At 41.1% G+C, this 17,500-nt stretch overlaps 2 protein-coding genes and 1 pseudogene across 2 annotated transcripts in view; 1 reads left to right on the top strand and 2 right to left on the bottom strand.

Annotated features, from left to right (window-relative positions):
- LOC138011730 (fibronectin type III domain-containing protein-like) overlaps window positions 1-515 on the bottom strand; it is a 30,227-nt gene extending 29,712 nt beyond the window's left edge. Inside the window, exon 1 of the mRNA XM_068858876.1 lies at window positions 402-515. The gene's annotated coding sequence lies outside the window, so the exon portion shown is untranslated. The remainder of the gene's footprint in view (window positions 1-401) is intronic.
- LOC138010065 (serine/threonine-protein kinase D-like) overlaps window positions 1-17,500 on the bottom strand; it is a 129,785-nt pseudogene that overhangs the window by 85,312 nt on the left and 26,973 nt on the right.
- LOC138010067 (uncharacterized) lies at window positions 7,692-8,705 on the top strand. Its single transcript, XM_068857029.1, has 2 exons — window positions 7,692-7,772; window positions 7,875-8,705. Exons 1-2 carry the CDS (start codon window positions 7,692-7,694, stop codon window positions 8,703-8,705), a joined length of 912 nt encoding a protein of 303 aa, XP_068713130.1.

Below are 17,500 nucleotides of genomic sequence, written 5' to 3'. Positions count from 1 at the left end.
AAAATAAATAATTGCGATCACGTCACAAATCAGTAAAATGTCAGTTTCCACTGAATTTGTTTTTTATCTCGCATTTTCTAGTTTTTTTTTTTTTTATCTCGCATTTTGTATCTCGCATTTTCTAGTTTTTTATCTCGCATTTTGTATCTCGCATTTTCTAGTTTTTTATCTCGCATTTACAGTTTTTTTTCTCCACCCGGGATTATCTCGCATGTCCCCTACAGGCTTCCGTATTAAAAAATGAGCGAAAACTGCAAAAATGTTGGCGTCTTTCTGCAAAACGGTAATACCGATCGATGACTTGCTCGATCGAAACATCGAATGTTTCAGGCAGACAATATTAAAATCTCTCAACTACTGCATCCGAACAAAAAATCCAACTCAGTTTCAAGTTATCTTACCTTAAAACAAGCACCCGAAAATGACAGATGCGTAGTTGAAGAGGGATCTCCTCCAAACAGGCGTCAGATAACAAACAGATTGTCCCACTCAAAATAATCCATCGTTGATGAAACCTACGTTTAATATGTGCACATTGACGTTTTGGTTGGGCCACTAGTGATCACGTGATATGTGACGCCATGATTTACATTCTGTGATATCTGCCCGCTATTTTGAGATGTGACACACGCTAATGACTACGTACGTTTTGCCTTTAATTTCCACCTATGCATCACCACCCACTATCAAATTATAAGTGACTCAAGATATGCATTTTTTTCCCAACAATCCTCTTCAATAAATAATTTAATAGGCATCCAGTTTTTACTTTAGTATTCTGAGCAGTCTCAGAAGTCCATCATTTGTGTCCAAATGAATCTTCTGTTTTTTTAAACCGCTGTAAGACCTGACCTAAATGATAAAAATTGTGTCTTTTCCAATTCGGTGAGAGTGGATCATGAACTTTCTTAACGTAACAAAATTGGCTGAAAATTACTCATTTTTCTATATACAAACAGCTTGAATGTGCGAATTCATATTTCCTGCTCTGCATCGCAACATCCAATGATCATGCGAACTCCCCTCTGACTATTTAACAATTATTCGCCGAAGGCAAAGTGATTATCGGTGAATTTTCACCGATAATCACTAAGCCTGAGGCGAATAATTGTTTTAGTATAAATACACAGGTGATTATTTCAAAAAAAGAGAAAAAAAACATTTCAACTTGAAATCATCTTCAATTAAAGTGGCCAAACGACTACTGGCAGCCATTTTGTCCGTCAAGGTGATTATCGGCTGATAATCCGAGTTAGCGAACCAATGAGAGCGCACGATTTTGTATAATCACCTGTGTGTTTATACTAATTAACAATTATTCGCCGAAGGCGAAGTGATAATCGGGGAATATTCACCGAGACGAAGTCGTTTGTTTTATTTTGTAGCTGTATAACTTTTTTTTTCCCCTCGTTTCTCCGGGGAATAATAATTTAAAAAAAAATAATAAAATAAATAAATAAAAAAAATAAATAAAAAAAAAGTATGACGTCGTTGTGTCGAAAGGATGGGAGTTGACACGGCTTTTCAGTTTGTCCGGCTGAGCGTTAAATATAACAAAACGTAGGAATGATTGCTTCAGGGCACGTCACACAGACGTGGAGTAGGCCGGGGAGACAGAGACTAGAAAATAATAGGGAGAATAACTTTGCTCTGTCGTCAGTATTTCGCGACTATTCTAGCTTGATGACTGCGTACAAAATGGGTGGCGAGGTATCGTAGACCCAAACTGGCACGAACAGTTTTGAATTAAAGATAGCCTGACAATGAAAGATCCACTGTTGTACGCTCACGTTGGTTGCCGTCGCATTCGGGGAGTCGTGACACTAGCGTTAAATCAAATTCTATTGTTCAGTGTTCCCCTAGGGATTCAAAACACCAGAGAGTTGACACTAGAGTAGTGCCAACACCTGTGTTACAATGTGTTTGTCTCAAGTGTAACCGCAACCGTTGTCGTCAAAACCGTAAATCTGGTGATTTCAGGTTTTGCAGAGCACACTAAAGGCCGGTACACACGAGGGAGCTTGCTCCCGCAGCACGCTCCTGCAACACGCTCCCGGAGCAAAGCTCCCTCGTCTGCACCAACGATTTCTACTGAAAAAATATGTTGCGCAGCAAAACTTTTGCTCCCTAGTTTTGCTCCCTCATATCAAACTGGTTTGATATGATCTGATATGAGCTTGATATGAGCTCCAGGGGCAAATCTGTTGCACGGGTCTGTTTCAGGAGCAAGCTCCCTGGTGTGTACTGAAATTTGCTTGCCGTGACATGACGTGTCTCCAGCTGGCTAATCAAATTGGCTTATTTTTTTCATCCACAACAGTTCCCATGCCCCAATCGGGTTGTTTCATCATTCAGCTCCCTGGTCGTGTCCTTCGTGTGTACTGGTTGGGGTACTTACCCGGGAGCGTGTGTCGGGAGCGTGTTTCAGGAGCAAGCTCCCTCGTGTGTGCCGGCCTTAAGGGCCCACAGACAGATTTTTCGCGCGTTGCTAAGGAAGTGAAATGTTACTTCCGGTAACTGACGTCACCATATCATGAGCTGACAAGAAAACCCACTCACAAGCAAAACTCACCGCACAAACTGTTGTTTCCATCGAAGGTTTTTCCTCGCCCTTCCTCGCGCTCGTTCTCAGATCAATTGCGCATGCGTAAACGAACGGACTTCCGGTTTGAGAAAAAAGCTAAATTTCCGGCGGTTTTAAATTGAATTAATTTTTTTTTACGTGGCACGTTTCACCCCCAAATACAGAATTTAGCTAAGCATTGATTTTTTTAAATCATCTTTTTTGAAAAAGTTATGGGTATTTCAGATTAAATACCCAAATTTCGTAGCACGGAGACAAATTTAGAGTTTTCTTTTATTGGTCACGTGACCATTTGCGTGGTATGATGACGTCATATTTAGGGTCATTGGTTTACAAAAGTTGGAAACTGATCAAAATAATGCCAAATTCTCTCAAATTACTTAACCATTACATCCTTAGCAACGCACCCCAAAAAATACGTCAGTGGGCCCTTAAAGAATTGAACTAAAATGCCTGCCGCACGTGCAGCATGATCCTCTTTCCAATTTAACTGCAATTCTTTGATTGCACTCACGTGGTAAGACGGTGCCAAAACAATAGATAAATGTAGCTCAAATTTTGCATAATAAAAGCGTTTTTCGTTATTGTTCTTCCCATTAACATGGCCTCCGTGAAGTCAGGTGTAATCAAAGACTAGTATGTTTGCATTCTGGCGTTGCCTTCATTTCGTTATAATATTAACATGCGAATTCGCTCTATGAAGGCATCTTGTACGTCAGTATAAAAATTGGTTTTAAAAGTAAAGAACTTGTTAAAATTCAGTCATCTTTCCAATATTATTTATTTATTTATTATTTATTTTTGTTTAGGTAAACACAGACATTTTGCCTATCAAAAATTCATAAATTATTGGTCGGGTTATTGCCGAAACATTCTTGCTGAAATTTAGAATTAGGCCCGAAGTCTGCTATCATTACCAGATTTAGGGAGTTTAAAGGGAGTTTAAGAAACCACCACGGCTACCGCGACGAAAACGTCACTTTAAAATATCAGTTGGAGCTATTCTAAGTACTTCATGATTGTTCCATCTTGTTTATATTATTCAATATGAGCGAAGTGTCCTATAACTGGATTGGTAAGGACGGATTTGAAGTGAAGAGTGAGACTGAAAAATTCACTGCAGTTTGTCCACGTTGTCGGGAAAACCTTAAAATTGGTCATTTCACGTAGTAGTTTTGACGAGTACGGGAGGGAGTTGCTCAAAAATGCGTGCCGCACGTGCAGCACGACCTTTTTGGTTATTTTAACCAATAATATTACTGCTTTTTGGCGTTGTCGTTGCCGTAGCCGTCGTCGTTTCTTAGAGTTTAAGAAACGACGACGGCTACGGCAACGAAAACTATGTTTGACAAGGCCTTGCATGTTTCAAAGTCAAATAGTCAAATATTCAAACCTTCAATGTTTTAAGTAGATATTTTCACATTTCGCTTCATTTGCTTGCCATTTTCCAGTCGCTGAATAGTGCTATTTCTTGTTTACAAACATCGACGTCACATTGTTTCAACAGCCAATTAGGTTCTCATTGGCATATTGGTTGTGTAAGCATGGAAAGAGCTTAAAGAGCTGGTGTTACTGACCTATGGTCAGACCACGTGAAGATGAAAAGTTGTTCATGGCGAAAAAGTCTTGCTTTTGATCTAGATTGGCAAAGAATAGTCAAATATTCAAAATATTCAAATAGTCAAATATTCAAACCTTCAATAAGTTGATATTTTCACGTTTCGCTTCATTTGCTTGCCATTTTCCAGTCGCTGACTAGCGCTATTTCTTGTTTACAAACATCGACGTCACATTGTTTCAACAGCCAATTAGGTTCTGGTTGGCATATTAGTTGTGTAAGCATGGAAAGAGCTGGTGTTACTGACCTATGGTCAGACCACGTGAAGATGAAAAGTTCATGGGAAAAAAGTCTTGCTTTGATCTAGATTGGCAAAGAAGGAAAATTTAAGCAAATTGCCTTTGAGATTTGAATAACATCTATAGCAAAAATTACAAGGATAACAAATTCTTAGAGCTAACCGGCTGTCATGTATGCTATCACGAAACGGTGCCTAAGGCATCTTGGGTAATAAAGACCACGAGGAGTTTTTGGAAGACATAGTGAATGTCATGATTAAGACATAACATGGTGTCAGAATAATAGGTGAAATACCGCCACTAAAGAATCCACAAAGCCTAAAGGTCGATTCGCTTAACATTGTGAGAACGAAATCAACAAAAAATGGAAGGAATTTCTGCGGGCGCTACTCCAAAGATGGATTGGATGAGTGGAGATTTACCGACCGCGTGGAAAGCATTCAAGCAACACTGCGAGTTTACGTTTGGAGGGCCTCTGAAGCGAAAAAGCGAAGAAGAAAAATGTAATTACCTGATGATTTGGATTGGAGACAAAGGTCGTGACATATACAATACGTGGGAACTCACTGTAGAAGAAGCGAAGAAGCTCGACACATATTATGCAAAGTACGAAGAGTATGTGAAACCAAAATCCAATAAGGTATTTGCAAGGTACAAGTTCCACCAGAAGATTCAACGAGAGGGTGAGTCATTTGAACAATTTCTCACTGATTTGAAGTTGCTTGTGAAAGATTGTGGTTATACTGACCCTGATGAAATTGTTAGAGATAGAGTGGTTATTGGCTGTCATTCTACCAAAACAAGAAAAAAGTTAATTCAGGAAGGTTCAGAGCTTACTCTTGAAAAAGCAATTGACATTGCCAGAACGGACGAAATGTCAAAAGCGCAATTGAAATCCATGGCAGCTGAGAATCCAGGCATTAACAGTGTAAATAAAGTAAAACAAAGGAACTACAAAAAAACAAAATCTAGCAGAGAGAAATTCATGCACAAAGATTGCAGCAGATGTGGTTATCAGCATGACAAAGAAAAATGCCCAGCACAAGGCAAGCAATGTAAAAAATGCCAAAAGTTAAACCATTTTGCCAGAGTATGTCAGTCTAAGACCACAATTAAGAAGCAAATACACCATGTAACTGAAGATGAACACAGTGATGATGAGTTCTTTGTTGGATGCATCACTTCAGTTAACACTGTAGATATGGGTGAATGGTATGAAGACCTAAGCATTGGAAGCAAAACTATCAAGTTTCAGTTAGACACTGGAGCAAAAGTCAATGTCGTTTCTTACAAAGTTATACAGACCCTTGACATTGAATGCCACTTTAAAAAGAGCCAAGCTAAGCTTAAGTCATATTCGGGTCATCAGAGTCCTACCAAAGGGGTAGTGACCTTGCCTTGTGAATACAAGAGTAAAGTTTTTCATGTGAAATTCCATGTAGTTGATGTTGAAGCCCCTGCAGTACTGGGTGCCCAAACCTGCAAGGATATGGGTCTACTTGCCAGAATAAACTCACTTCAGCAACACAGCATTCCAAAGTTTCCGACTGATATGGGTCAAAGCATCATTGATGAATACCCAGATTTGTTCCATGGCCTTGGATGTCTTCCTGGAGAGCACTCAATCAAGTTAGATCCAAGCGTTCCTCCAGTAGTTCATCCTCCCAGAAAGGTACCCGTATCTCTCAGAGGGAAGATCAAAGATGAGCTCGACCGTATGGAGAAAGCAGGTGTAGTTGTTAAGCACACGGAACCTAGTGAGTGGGTGAACAGCATGGTTGCTGTTGTGAAACCAAACAAAATTCGTATTTGCATAGACCCCAGAGATTTAAATGAGGCTATTAGAAGGGAGCATTTCCCAATGACAACAATAGAAGAAGTCGTTGCTGACATGCCACAAGCCAAAGTATTTTCAGTTTTAGATGCCACATCAGGATATTGGCAAGTGAAGTTAGATGAAGAAAGCTCAAAGCTATGCACGTTCAACACGCCGTTTGGAAGATACCGTTTCACCAGGCTGCCATTTGGCATAAAGTCGGCTCCCGAGGTGTTTCAGAACTGCATGTATGACCTGTTTGCTGATATAGAGGGTGTGAAAGTGATAGTAGATGACCTCCTAATATGGGGAAAAGATGATGCAGAGCATGATGCCAGATTAAAGCAAGTGTTAGACCGAGCTCGAGAAGTCAACCTCAAATTCAATGCCAAGAAATGCCAAATCAAACAAGAAGAAGTTCCCTATGTTGGCCATGTCCTAAGCAAAGAGGGCTTGAAACCAGATCCTGAAAAGACACGGGCAGTACAAGCAATGAAACCCCCTGAGAACACTAAGGAACTTAAAACATTCCTTGGATTTATTCAGTATCTTGGAAAGTTTATGCCCAACATGGCTACAGTTAGTGCACCACTCAGAAAGTTGCTAGAGAAGGACGTTGCCTGGCATTGGGACCAAGAGCAAGAAGCAAGCTTTCAGAAACTTGAAGAGATGGCTTCTTCAGCACCAGTACTTGGGTACTATGATCCAAGCAAGCCACTAACCCTATCAGTTGATGCAAGTTCCAAAGGGTTGGGTGCAGTCCTCCTACAAGATGGAAAACCCTTAGCATACGCGTCAAGAGCCCTGACTCCAGCACAAGAGCGATATGCCCAAATCGAAAAAGAAACCCTTGCAATTGTGTATGGCACACAGAAGTTTCATCAGTTCATATATGGAAGACCAACCCACGTCGAATCAGACCACAACCCCTTGCAGTACATCCTAAGTAAGCCTTTGCATCAAGCACCACTGAGATTACAGAAAATGATGTTGACCCTGCAACGGTATGACTTGAAAGTAAAATACCTCCCAGGTTCAGAACTTTCTGTCGCTGATGCCTTGAGTAGATCCTACCTGCATGAGTCTACAGAAACTCTCATTCCAGACCTCGAAGTGAATGAAGTTCACCTGACTGCGCACTTTCCCATTTCGCCCGAGTTCCAGAATGCCACTGCACAGGATGCAACCATGCAAGAATTAAGCAAAGTAGTCCTGAATGGATGGCCTGCAAACAAGGAGGAATTACCCAGAAATGTCCATGAATATTGGTGCCACAGAGATGAAATTTCCACCATTGATGGTCTCTTGTTTAAAGCTCAGAAGCTGATAGTTCCCCAGAGTATGAGGAAAGAAATGCTCGCTCTCATACATGAATCACATCAAGGTATCGTGAAATGCAAATAGCGTGCAAGAGACATTTTATTTTGGCCAGGAATGTCCTCCCAGATTGAAGATAATGTGTCCAAGTGTTCTGTATGTAGCCAGTTCCAAAAGGCTCAGGCTAGGGAGCCAATGGTAATTCGAGATCCCCCAGACAGACCATGGTCTAGAATCGGAAGTGACCTGTTCGAGTTCAATGGTATTCATTACTAGCTAAGCGTTGACTATTATTCGAAGTGGATAGAAGTTGCAAAGCTAGATGACCTAACCAGTAACAATGTTATCTGTCACCTGAAGAGTCAATTTGCCAGGTATGGCATTCCTGATGAATTTATCAGTGACAATGGTCCCCAGTACGCGAGTTCAGCATTCAAAGAGTTTAGCAGGAGTTACGGTTTTTTGCACACCACGTCAAGCCCCCTATATCCGCAATCCAACGGTGAAGCTGAAAGAGCTGTGCAAACCATTGAGAACCTCCTAAAGAAAGTACAAGATCCCTACAAGGCCTTACTAAATTACAGAAACACTCCCTTGGTTGGAATAGGCTTGTCTCCCGCTCAAATTCTTATGGGCGGCAGACTCGGAACCTCTCTTCCAACTAATGCTGAGCTTCTAAAGCCACGAGGAGCCCCAGAAATTAAGCAGCACCTTGAGAAGATCAAAGAGAGAGAGAAGTTCTACTACGATAAGCACTGTCGCAAAGAATTGCCGCCTCTAGCCAAAGGTGACAAGGTGGCTCTCAAGCAAGATAAGAAATGGGTCCAAGCAACAGTGGTCAACAAGTATCACACGCCCAGGTCATATGTCGTCCAGACACCCGAGGGTCAGAAGTACAGGAGAAATAGGAGACATCTGAATACGAGCAAGGTATCACGGTCACTAAACAATGAGTCAGAAGAAAATTCACGAGCTGGTCAAGCGAGTTCGCCAACATGTTCCCGCACTAACCATCATGGTAGACTCCGCGAAACAGGAGTGATGTCTGATCAGGGACTAAAACCAACAATGGGCACTCGTTCCGGTCGACTGGTCAAGCAGCCTACATACCTCAAAGACTATGAACAATGAGTTTGAACACTTTTTTTTTTTCAAAGTTTTGTTAATTTCTCTTTCGACTATTTCGTCAGTTTCATAGGTGCTTTATTCGAAAGCCTTACGAACATGTAACCCAAGTCTAGTCCTAGCAAAAAAAAAAAAAAAAAAAGGGAGATGTCATGTATGCTATCACGAAACGGTGCCTAAGGCATCTTGGGTAATAAAGACCACGAGGAGTTTTTGAAAGACATAGTGAATGTCATGAATGACATAACACCGGCGATGCTAACAAAATCTAATCTCCCAAATCTCCAACGTGACGGAGGCACTGACGTCAAAATCTTCGATTTTAATTCCCTTTTTTGTGAGTTAGATGAAAATAAATCTTTCATATAGAAGCCAAATGATTGGTTTTTCTTTCTTTAGGGGAAGTCAGAATGAAAGGAAACAAACATGAGAGCATTTGTCAACCTATTTTAAAACTACGACTTAGAAGCGCTGTATTTCCTCAGCTTTTAGATAACAAAACCCGATTTTCCCAAGGTAAATATGATACAAGTGCGATTATTTACCAAAGTCCTCCGTAATTTATTATAATTACACGGGTTTGGGTCGTAAACAAGTTTTCGGTTTATTAGAACAAAGTGAACAAAAAGCTCCGCTGAGAAAGTTACGAAATTTCTAAAGTACCGCCTATCACGAAATTCAGAGGTTCACAAACAAACAGTTGAAATTTGAAATTGCGTTTTAAAACGGTAATCTAGGAAAGAGTCCGCTCTATCATGTGCACTTGTTGTTTTTGTCTCTTCTGTACGTGACCTTCAAGTTTTAAGTTTTAACCGTGTACGAATTCACTTAAAACCACGACCATAAACCACAGACGCCACAAAACTGCATACATTTGCATTCTTTCAAGCACGACTGATTATTCAAGATGGAGATAAAAAAAACAGCAGCAGAGAGACGGAACTCCTAAAGATATTTCCAGGGCGAGAAGAAGGGACGGAGGATTTAATTAAACAAAAAGGAAGAAGAGAGACAGATAACATCTCTTTGCATATTACGGACACCTTGCCATTGGTTTTTCTAATTGCACAGATTATCACAGAGCTCTGAATGTGCCTAAGGCCTTTGTGGTAAAGCCACAACAAACCACAGACGCCACAAAACTGCATATTGAACTAGGAAGACCGATAATTGCCACTCCCTTCTGATCCGTCCTCTTGACTTTAAATTATATGTAGTTGGCAAATACATTAGATCAGAATTTCTTCTTGACTGGAGTGTTTCAGTAAAAGCGGCAATGGTCCAATGATGGCCCTTTTGTCCACAGCCACATTTTCTGCGATTTTGTGTGCATTTATTGCTGCCCAGTAAGCAGCGCTCAGGCGAGGCAGCCTTTGTGGGTTTGGTTTCGGAGAAGGAGAGAGGAAGGCACAAATGTCTTTTTTTCTTTGCAGAACACGAGGGTGCAATTTTTTCCTCTCTCCTAATGCAAGCGCGATCCTTATTATCGAGGCATGCATAACAACAAACATCATGACCAGACACACTTCATTGAGTCGCTAATTAGTGTTTGTTTTACCCCAAAAAAGGCATTAACGATCGAAACTCTGCTGAGGCGCAGTCCACACGTTTCCGGATATTTTTTCAATACGCAACTTTTTCTCTGCGGATTCGCTTATCGCCCACACGTATCCGGCGAATCCGGCACGCGAATTCTCAACTTTTTGAATCCGCTCCCCAGAATGCAAAGTTTTGGGTCATCACTTCTTTCCATCCCTCAAACTGACATTTCCCTTTTTATTCAACTTATACGACGTACAGTCTACTTTAGACTTCAAATATACTTCAACGAAACAAAGATTTTAAACAAGCTGAGAAGATTCACAATAGGCGAGGCAAAGAGTTGCACTCGGAACGACAGCTTCACCTTGCAGTTTCCGTTATCCACTAGACTAACGAGACAACCTCCCGGCAAATCGAATTTCTTAGAGTATTGAAATAGTAGTAGCCTGCAAAGCAATTGAAAGTTAACCGTCTTCAACGGAATTTTTAGACCTAAATACTGTAGATCAGCGCGGCATAGCTTCTTGCATAGCCTTTTGTCAGTTGTTCTTGTCAAAAGAATGGCATAATGTAAATAAGAGAATACCAAGATCCCCATTTGCAGATTACAAAAGGCAAACTCTATATGATCTCTATGCAATAAGCGCATTCAAAGTTTCTTCATATTCGTAGTACAAAACTCTGTTTTCGAAGGATTTTCCAGTTACTGCATATGAAAGACAACCGAGTTTCCTCTCCGAATACCAAGATCCCCATTTGCAGATTACGAAAGGCAAATTCTATATGATCTCTATGCAATAAGCGCATTCAAAATTTCTTCATATTCATAGTATAAAAATCTGTTTGTTTTTTGTTTAAAAGATTTGCCTGCTACTGCACATGAAAAACAACCAAGTTTTCTCTCCGATCTTCTTCTCATGATATTCGCGGAATTACATTCTGTCCCTCAATAAACCTAGAACAATCAGTTATGGTCTTGTTTCTCTTTCTTACTTCAGTATCAGCTAAGTTATTGAATGCGCTACCTTATTTTACCCGTACCGACTGAGTTAACAAGTCTTAAAATGAGAATCCTGGCCGCATTTTTATAGCTGCTTTTTTAAAAATGACTGTTTCTTTAAATATTTTATATCTAGTTATTCATCCGTATGGGCCTATGTATTTTAGCTGTAAATGTAATGTCTGGAAGATATTAGCACTTGTATTACTCCGAAATTCGAGATGAAAGAAAGTTTACGCTTTTGTGTATGTTACCTTTAGCAGGGCGCATGCGTACAGCGCGCGACTCCAGTGCTTACCATATGAGAGATAAAATGACTTTTGTCTTAAATATTTAGACCATCAAAATGTTACGTTAAAATGTAATGACAAGGGAGGTCTGGAGCAGTGAGTAGGCGTGGGATTTGTCTCATATGGTTTAGGGGCCGACATATCTCTCCCTCAATGCCGCACCGGGAGGCGAGGTCGGTAGCAGAAAGCAGCGAAGGGCCAACTGCGATCCCACGGGTCGAAATCCCGGGATGACTCGTTTGGTACGACGCTCTTTTCTCTCTTGTTTCAACATTCCGTAAGCGCATGCGCAAATGCCCTGGTTCTCCGATACCTACCATACCAAAAAAAAGTTGCTGTTTTTTTTTACTATTCATTTTTTATTTTAGTTTTTTTTACAAGGAATTGAGATTTCAGTTGATTCTAAGGGCATAAACGTAACGTAAGAACCGTGCGTGTCTGGTCTTCTGGAGACCGAGGTAAGAGATGGTTTCATGCAGACTGGGTCGCCTAAAATGCTCTTTTGTAAACATGGCGGTTTACGAGTGAAGTTGTCTCTCTGGCCTTTCTGTGGACGAATTCCAGGGCCTACCGATACAATTTGGGCAAGTTTTGAAAGCTAAAAACTTCATTCTTTTCTCTCTTGTTTAAACATTCCGTCAGCGCATGCGCAAATGGGCTGGCTCTCCGATGCCTACCATACCAAAAAGATATGCAATTTTTTTTTTTTTTACAAAGAATTGTTGACATTTCAGTTGATTGTACAGGCATAAACGTAGATGTAAGAACCTTGGTCTTCTGTAGACAGAGGTGGGAGATGCTTTCGTGCAGACTGGGACGCCTAAAATCGGCTTTGTTGTAAACATGGCGGTTCACGAGTAAAGTTGTCTCTCTGGCCCTTCTGAGCACGAATTCTAGGACCTACCGATACAATTTGGGCAAGTTTTGAAAGCTAAAAACTTCAATCGATGCTGTATTTTGATGGTAGGACTGGATGGCCCGACACTTAAAAATCTATGAAATGACAACCGGGGATCTTTCCTCGTCATGGAATGGCAGAATTACCCAGACGTCTTTTAGGCATGAACAAAGCAACTTGAGAAGCACCAGACTGGCCCTCATCAAATGGCTAAAGCGCGGCCGGAGGAAAAAGTAGTGAGAAGAAGATCTCTAGCCAGATACTCAGGTGCAGTGCTGGTGTGTGCTGTTGACGTAGGATTTTCGATTTTTGAACAAGTTTTCATTATAGAAAATTCGCGACAAAGTAGTGGTTTTTTTCGCTGTTATCCTCGTAGCAAATTTCTAGTCAAAGAAACGGTATAATGTAAATAAGAGAATACTGAGATTTATATTTGCAAATTACCTGTCTTCTTAAGTCAAACTCTACATCTTTCTGCAATAAGCGCATTCATAATCTTCGCATTCAAAATCTTCTTATGCGTGATCTTGCGGAAATTAAATTCTGTCCCTCATTAAACCTAAAACAACCAGTTATGGTCTTAGTTCTTTTTCTTGCGTATCAGCGAAGTTGCGGAATGCGCTATCTGATTTTGTGCGCACCACTGAGTTTACTGGTTTTAAACTGGAGAGTCCAAGACCGCATTTTCAACGGTGCCTATTCTTTTTAATTAATATATCTTTAAATATTATGTATTTAGTTATGTATCTGTATATGTTATGTATTTTAGTTGTAAATGTAATGTCTCGAAGACATTGGCTCTTGCAATTATTCTAAAATTCGAGATGAAATAACGTTTACGTATGTATGTATGTTACCTTCAGCAGTGCGCATGCGTGCACTTTGTAATCTGCGACTTCAGTGCTTACCATATGGCAGAAAAAATGACTTTTCTCTTGAATATATATGCGATCGAAATCTTACGCTAAATTGTAATGACAAGGGTGGTCTGGAGCTGTGAGTAGACGTGGGATTTGTCACATATGGTTTAGGGACCGACATATCTCTCCCTCAATGCCGTACCGGGAGGCGAGGTCGGTAGCAGAAAGCAGCGAAGGGCCAACTGCGTCTAAAAGCGATCGCACGGGCCGATATCCAGGGATGACTCGTTTGGTACGATGCTCAAGCGCCACGTCTGTCAGCGCATGCGTAAATTTTCCGGCTCTCCTATACCTAGCCTTCCAAAACAATTAAGATGCTGGCTAATTTTTTTTTTTGACCCGACACTTGAAAAAAAACATCAATGAAATGAAAATCGGGGGGCTTCCCTTGTCAAGGAATGGCAGAATAGGCCAGTTTCGTATTCTAACGGTTCGACTGGATCTAGCATGAAATGAAGGCTAATGCGGGCAAATTAATTTGCATTTGAAAAGATTTGCCCGCATTAGCCTCCATTTCATGCTAGATCCAGTCCAGCCGTGAGAATTCGAAAATGGTCCATAAACCAGTGTTGTTTTCGAGCATGAACGAGGCAACTTGAGAAGCACGAGACTGGCCCTCATCAAATGGCTAAAGCGTGGCCAGAGGTCGCTTCTGCGAACTAGTTGTCTTAGGAAGATTTTCTGGTTGGGACTAGCTCAGTGGTCAGAGCAAGTCCGCCCAATCCAAACCTAGAGGGTTTCGAATCCGAATCGGTTCCCACCCCATGCTTTTTAAATTATCATTTTTTAATGCTCGCAAGTTAATAACAGCAAAAGTAGCAATGCGAAGGGAAAAGATGCAATCGCTATTTTGGTTTAAAGAGGGCTCAGACATTGTCAGCTTTTCCAGGCAAAGGCATGCGCGCGCCTGATGCAAAACCTGTTAGAAAGCATTGTTGTTTGCAGTTGAAGAATTATTTAGAAGTTTATACATGTACAATACTCTGAAAATCGCTGTTTGTTCTCTCACCTCTCTTTTAAGTAGTTTGTCAGAGTGCGAGAAACAACACTTCGCTGGAGAACAGTGTTTCACATCAAGTCGCAAATCTAAGGTAAATATTACTTGCGTTAGCAACATCGATTGTAGAAATTTATTCCTTCGATTTGCACTAACATTTCTCATTCTATCTGATTAATTTTAATTGCAATTGTTATTCTCAGGACCTCATCAAACTGGACACCAAATCTGTGGGAGAAGACATGAATTGATAATCTGGAGTGAAGTCGACAAAGCTAAGGGTATTAAGTAATTTAGAGTGAATGTTGGCTTGAAGCTTTAAAGTGGTACTAAGACCAAAAAAAAATTTTGTTTTTCCTTTGGATTTCAAAACTATGTTAACTAAACACTAACTCACCCAAGTTTTAAGTTCTGATTTTAAAAAGACACCTGTTTATTTTAGCTGGAATTTTCTTATTTATTGGTCCGCCATTACTAACTTTAAAATCTTGAGAGAGCTTGGTCGAGGAGAAAATGACGTCAAACACGCACTAGTTTAAGAATGCAATGCGTGTGTACGCGGCCTAATTAATATGCAGCACAGGAGTTTCGGGCTTTCAGACTTTTCAACCCGTGTTTTGCATATATAATAAATTGCGTTTACACGCTGAAATTTTAAGCTAGTGAGTAAATGACGTCATTTTCTCTAGATCCAACCCTCTGAGGTCCAATCGGCCAGTTTTGAACGTGAGTAATGGCGGACCATGAAATCCAAAACTTACACTCAAAATAAACAGCCTTTGGATAAAACTCAAAGCTCAAAATTTTGCCAGTTAGGTATTAAGCGAACACGCTTTCAAAATCTGAAGAAAAAAAGGAAATGATTTTTTGATCATAGTACCACTTTAAGTTAAATTAAGGAAAGAATAGCTTTCAATTTACAAGAGAAAGGACTTAATCCCAGTGCCAGCTGGAAACAGTGCCTGGATCTATCAACCAAGATGAGAGATACTACCATCTTCGTGATGGATGGATGGATGAAATAATTGCATAGATATACAACGCCTTCATCAATAAAATTTTCTTTCCAGGCCACCATTACAGCATTGTGTGATCACAGTATGCCATTTGATAACTTGATGTGGCATCGTTGTCGGGGAAAACTATTCCAAACGTGTGCGCTTTTTCTACATAAAATTGTCACGGGATGTTGACATCTCGCTGCGCCTTTTCTGCTGAAGAATTTGGAAAAATGTGATCACTTGATGCTAACTTTAAATTGCTGTACTTTTATTTATAAAGAGGAAGGCTTCACATTATAGGAGGCATTAAAAGTTGATAAAGAACGGTTGTCACTTCTGCGTAGCTCAAAGTTAAACGCGCAGTAGAGTATAAACAAACACTAAGACACAGGCGTAAAACAGCATATACAAATACTAAGACACAGGTGCACAAAAGTGTATAGAAACACTTAGAAACAGGCGCTCAACAGTACATACAGACAGTAAAACACAGGCGCACATCAGTACATACGGACAGTAAGACCCAGGTGCATATCAGTACATACGGACAGTAACACACAGGTGCACATCAGTACATACCGACAGTAAGACACAGGTGCACCTCAGTACATACGGACAGTAAGACACAGGTGCACATCATTACATACGGACAGTAAGACACAGGTGCACATCATTACATACGGACAGTAACACACAGGTGCACATCAGTACATACGGACAGTAAGACACAGGTGCACCTCAGTACATAAGGACAGTAAGACACAGGTGCACATCATTACATACGGACAGTAAGACACAGGCGCACATCAGTACATACAGACAGTAAAACACAGGCGCACATCAGTACATACGGACAGTAAGACCCAGGTGCACATCAGTACATACGGACAGTAAGACACAGGTGCACATCAGTACATACGGACAGTAACACACAGGTGCACATCATTACATACGGACAGTAAGACCCAGGTGCACATCATTACATACGGACAGTAAGACCCAGGTGCACATCAGTACATACAGACAGTAAGACCCAGGTGCACATCAGTACATACGGACAGTAAGACACAGGTGCACATTACTACATACGGACAGTAACACAGAGGTGCACATCATTACATACGGACAGTAAGACACAGGTGCACATCAGTACATACGGACAGTAAGACACAGGTGCGCATCAGTACATACGGACAGTAACACACAGGTGCACATCAGTACATACGGACAGTAAGACACAGGTGCACCTCAGTATATACGGACAGTAAGACACAGGTGCACATCATTACATACGGACAGTAAGACACAGGCGCACATCAGTACATACAGACAGTAAAACACAGGCGCACATCAGTACATACGGACAGTAAGACCCAGGTGCACATCAGTACATACGGACAGTAACACACAGGTGCACGTCAGTACATACGGACAGTAACACACAGGTGCACATCAGTACATACGGACAGTAAGACACAGGTGCACCTCAGTACATACGGACAGTAAGACACAGGTGCACATCATTACATACGGACAGTAAGACACAGGCGCACATCAGTACATACAGACAGTAAGACCCAGGTGCACATCAGTACATACGGACAGTAAGACACAGGTGCACATTACTACATACGGACAGTAACACACAGGTGCACATCATTACATACGGACAGTAAGACACAGGTGCACATCAGTACATACGGACAGTAAGACACAGGTGCGCATCAGTACATACGGACAGTAACAGATAGGTGCACATCAGTACATACGGACAGTAAGACACAGGTGCACCTCAGTATATACGGACAGTAAGACACAGGTGCACATCATTACATACGGACAGTAAGACACAGGCGCACATCAGTACATACAGACAGTAAAACACAGGCGCACATCAGTACATACGGACAGTAAGACCCAGGTGCACATCAGTACATACGGACAGTAACACACAGGTGCACATCAGTACATACGGACAGTAACACACAGGTGCACATCAGTACATACGGACAGTAAGACACAGGTGCACCTCAGTACATACGGACAGTAAGACACAGGTGCACATCATTACATACGGACAGTAAGACACAGGCGCACATCAGTACATACAGACAGTAAAACACAGGCGCACATCAGTACATACGGACAGTAAG

Source organism: Montipora foliosa, chromosome 7, assembly GCF_036669935.1.
Source record: "Montipora foliosa isolate CH-2021 chromosome 7, ASM3666993v2, whole genome shotgun sequence".
Classification (NCBI taxonomy): domain Eukaryota; kingdom Metazoa; phylum Cnidaria; class Anthozoa; order Scleractinia; family Acroporidae; genus Montipora; species Montipora foliosa.
Note: the sequence above shows the minus strand (reverse complement) of the source record. Positions and strands in the feature narration are given on the sequence as shown.

Coding starts and splice junctions, on each gene's coding strand:
- LOC138010067 (XM_068857029.1), top strand. CDS start 7,692: ATGTCCTCCCAGATTGAAGATAATGTGTCCAAGTGTTCTGTATGTAGC. Junction 7,773..7,874: donor CTCAGGCTAGGGAGCCAATG/GTAATTCGAGAT, acceptor TATTATTCGAAG/TGGATAGAAGTTGCAAAGCT.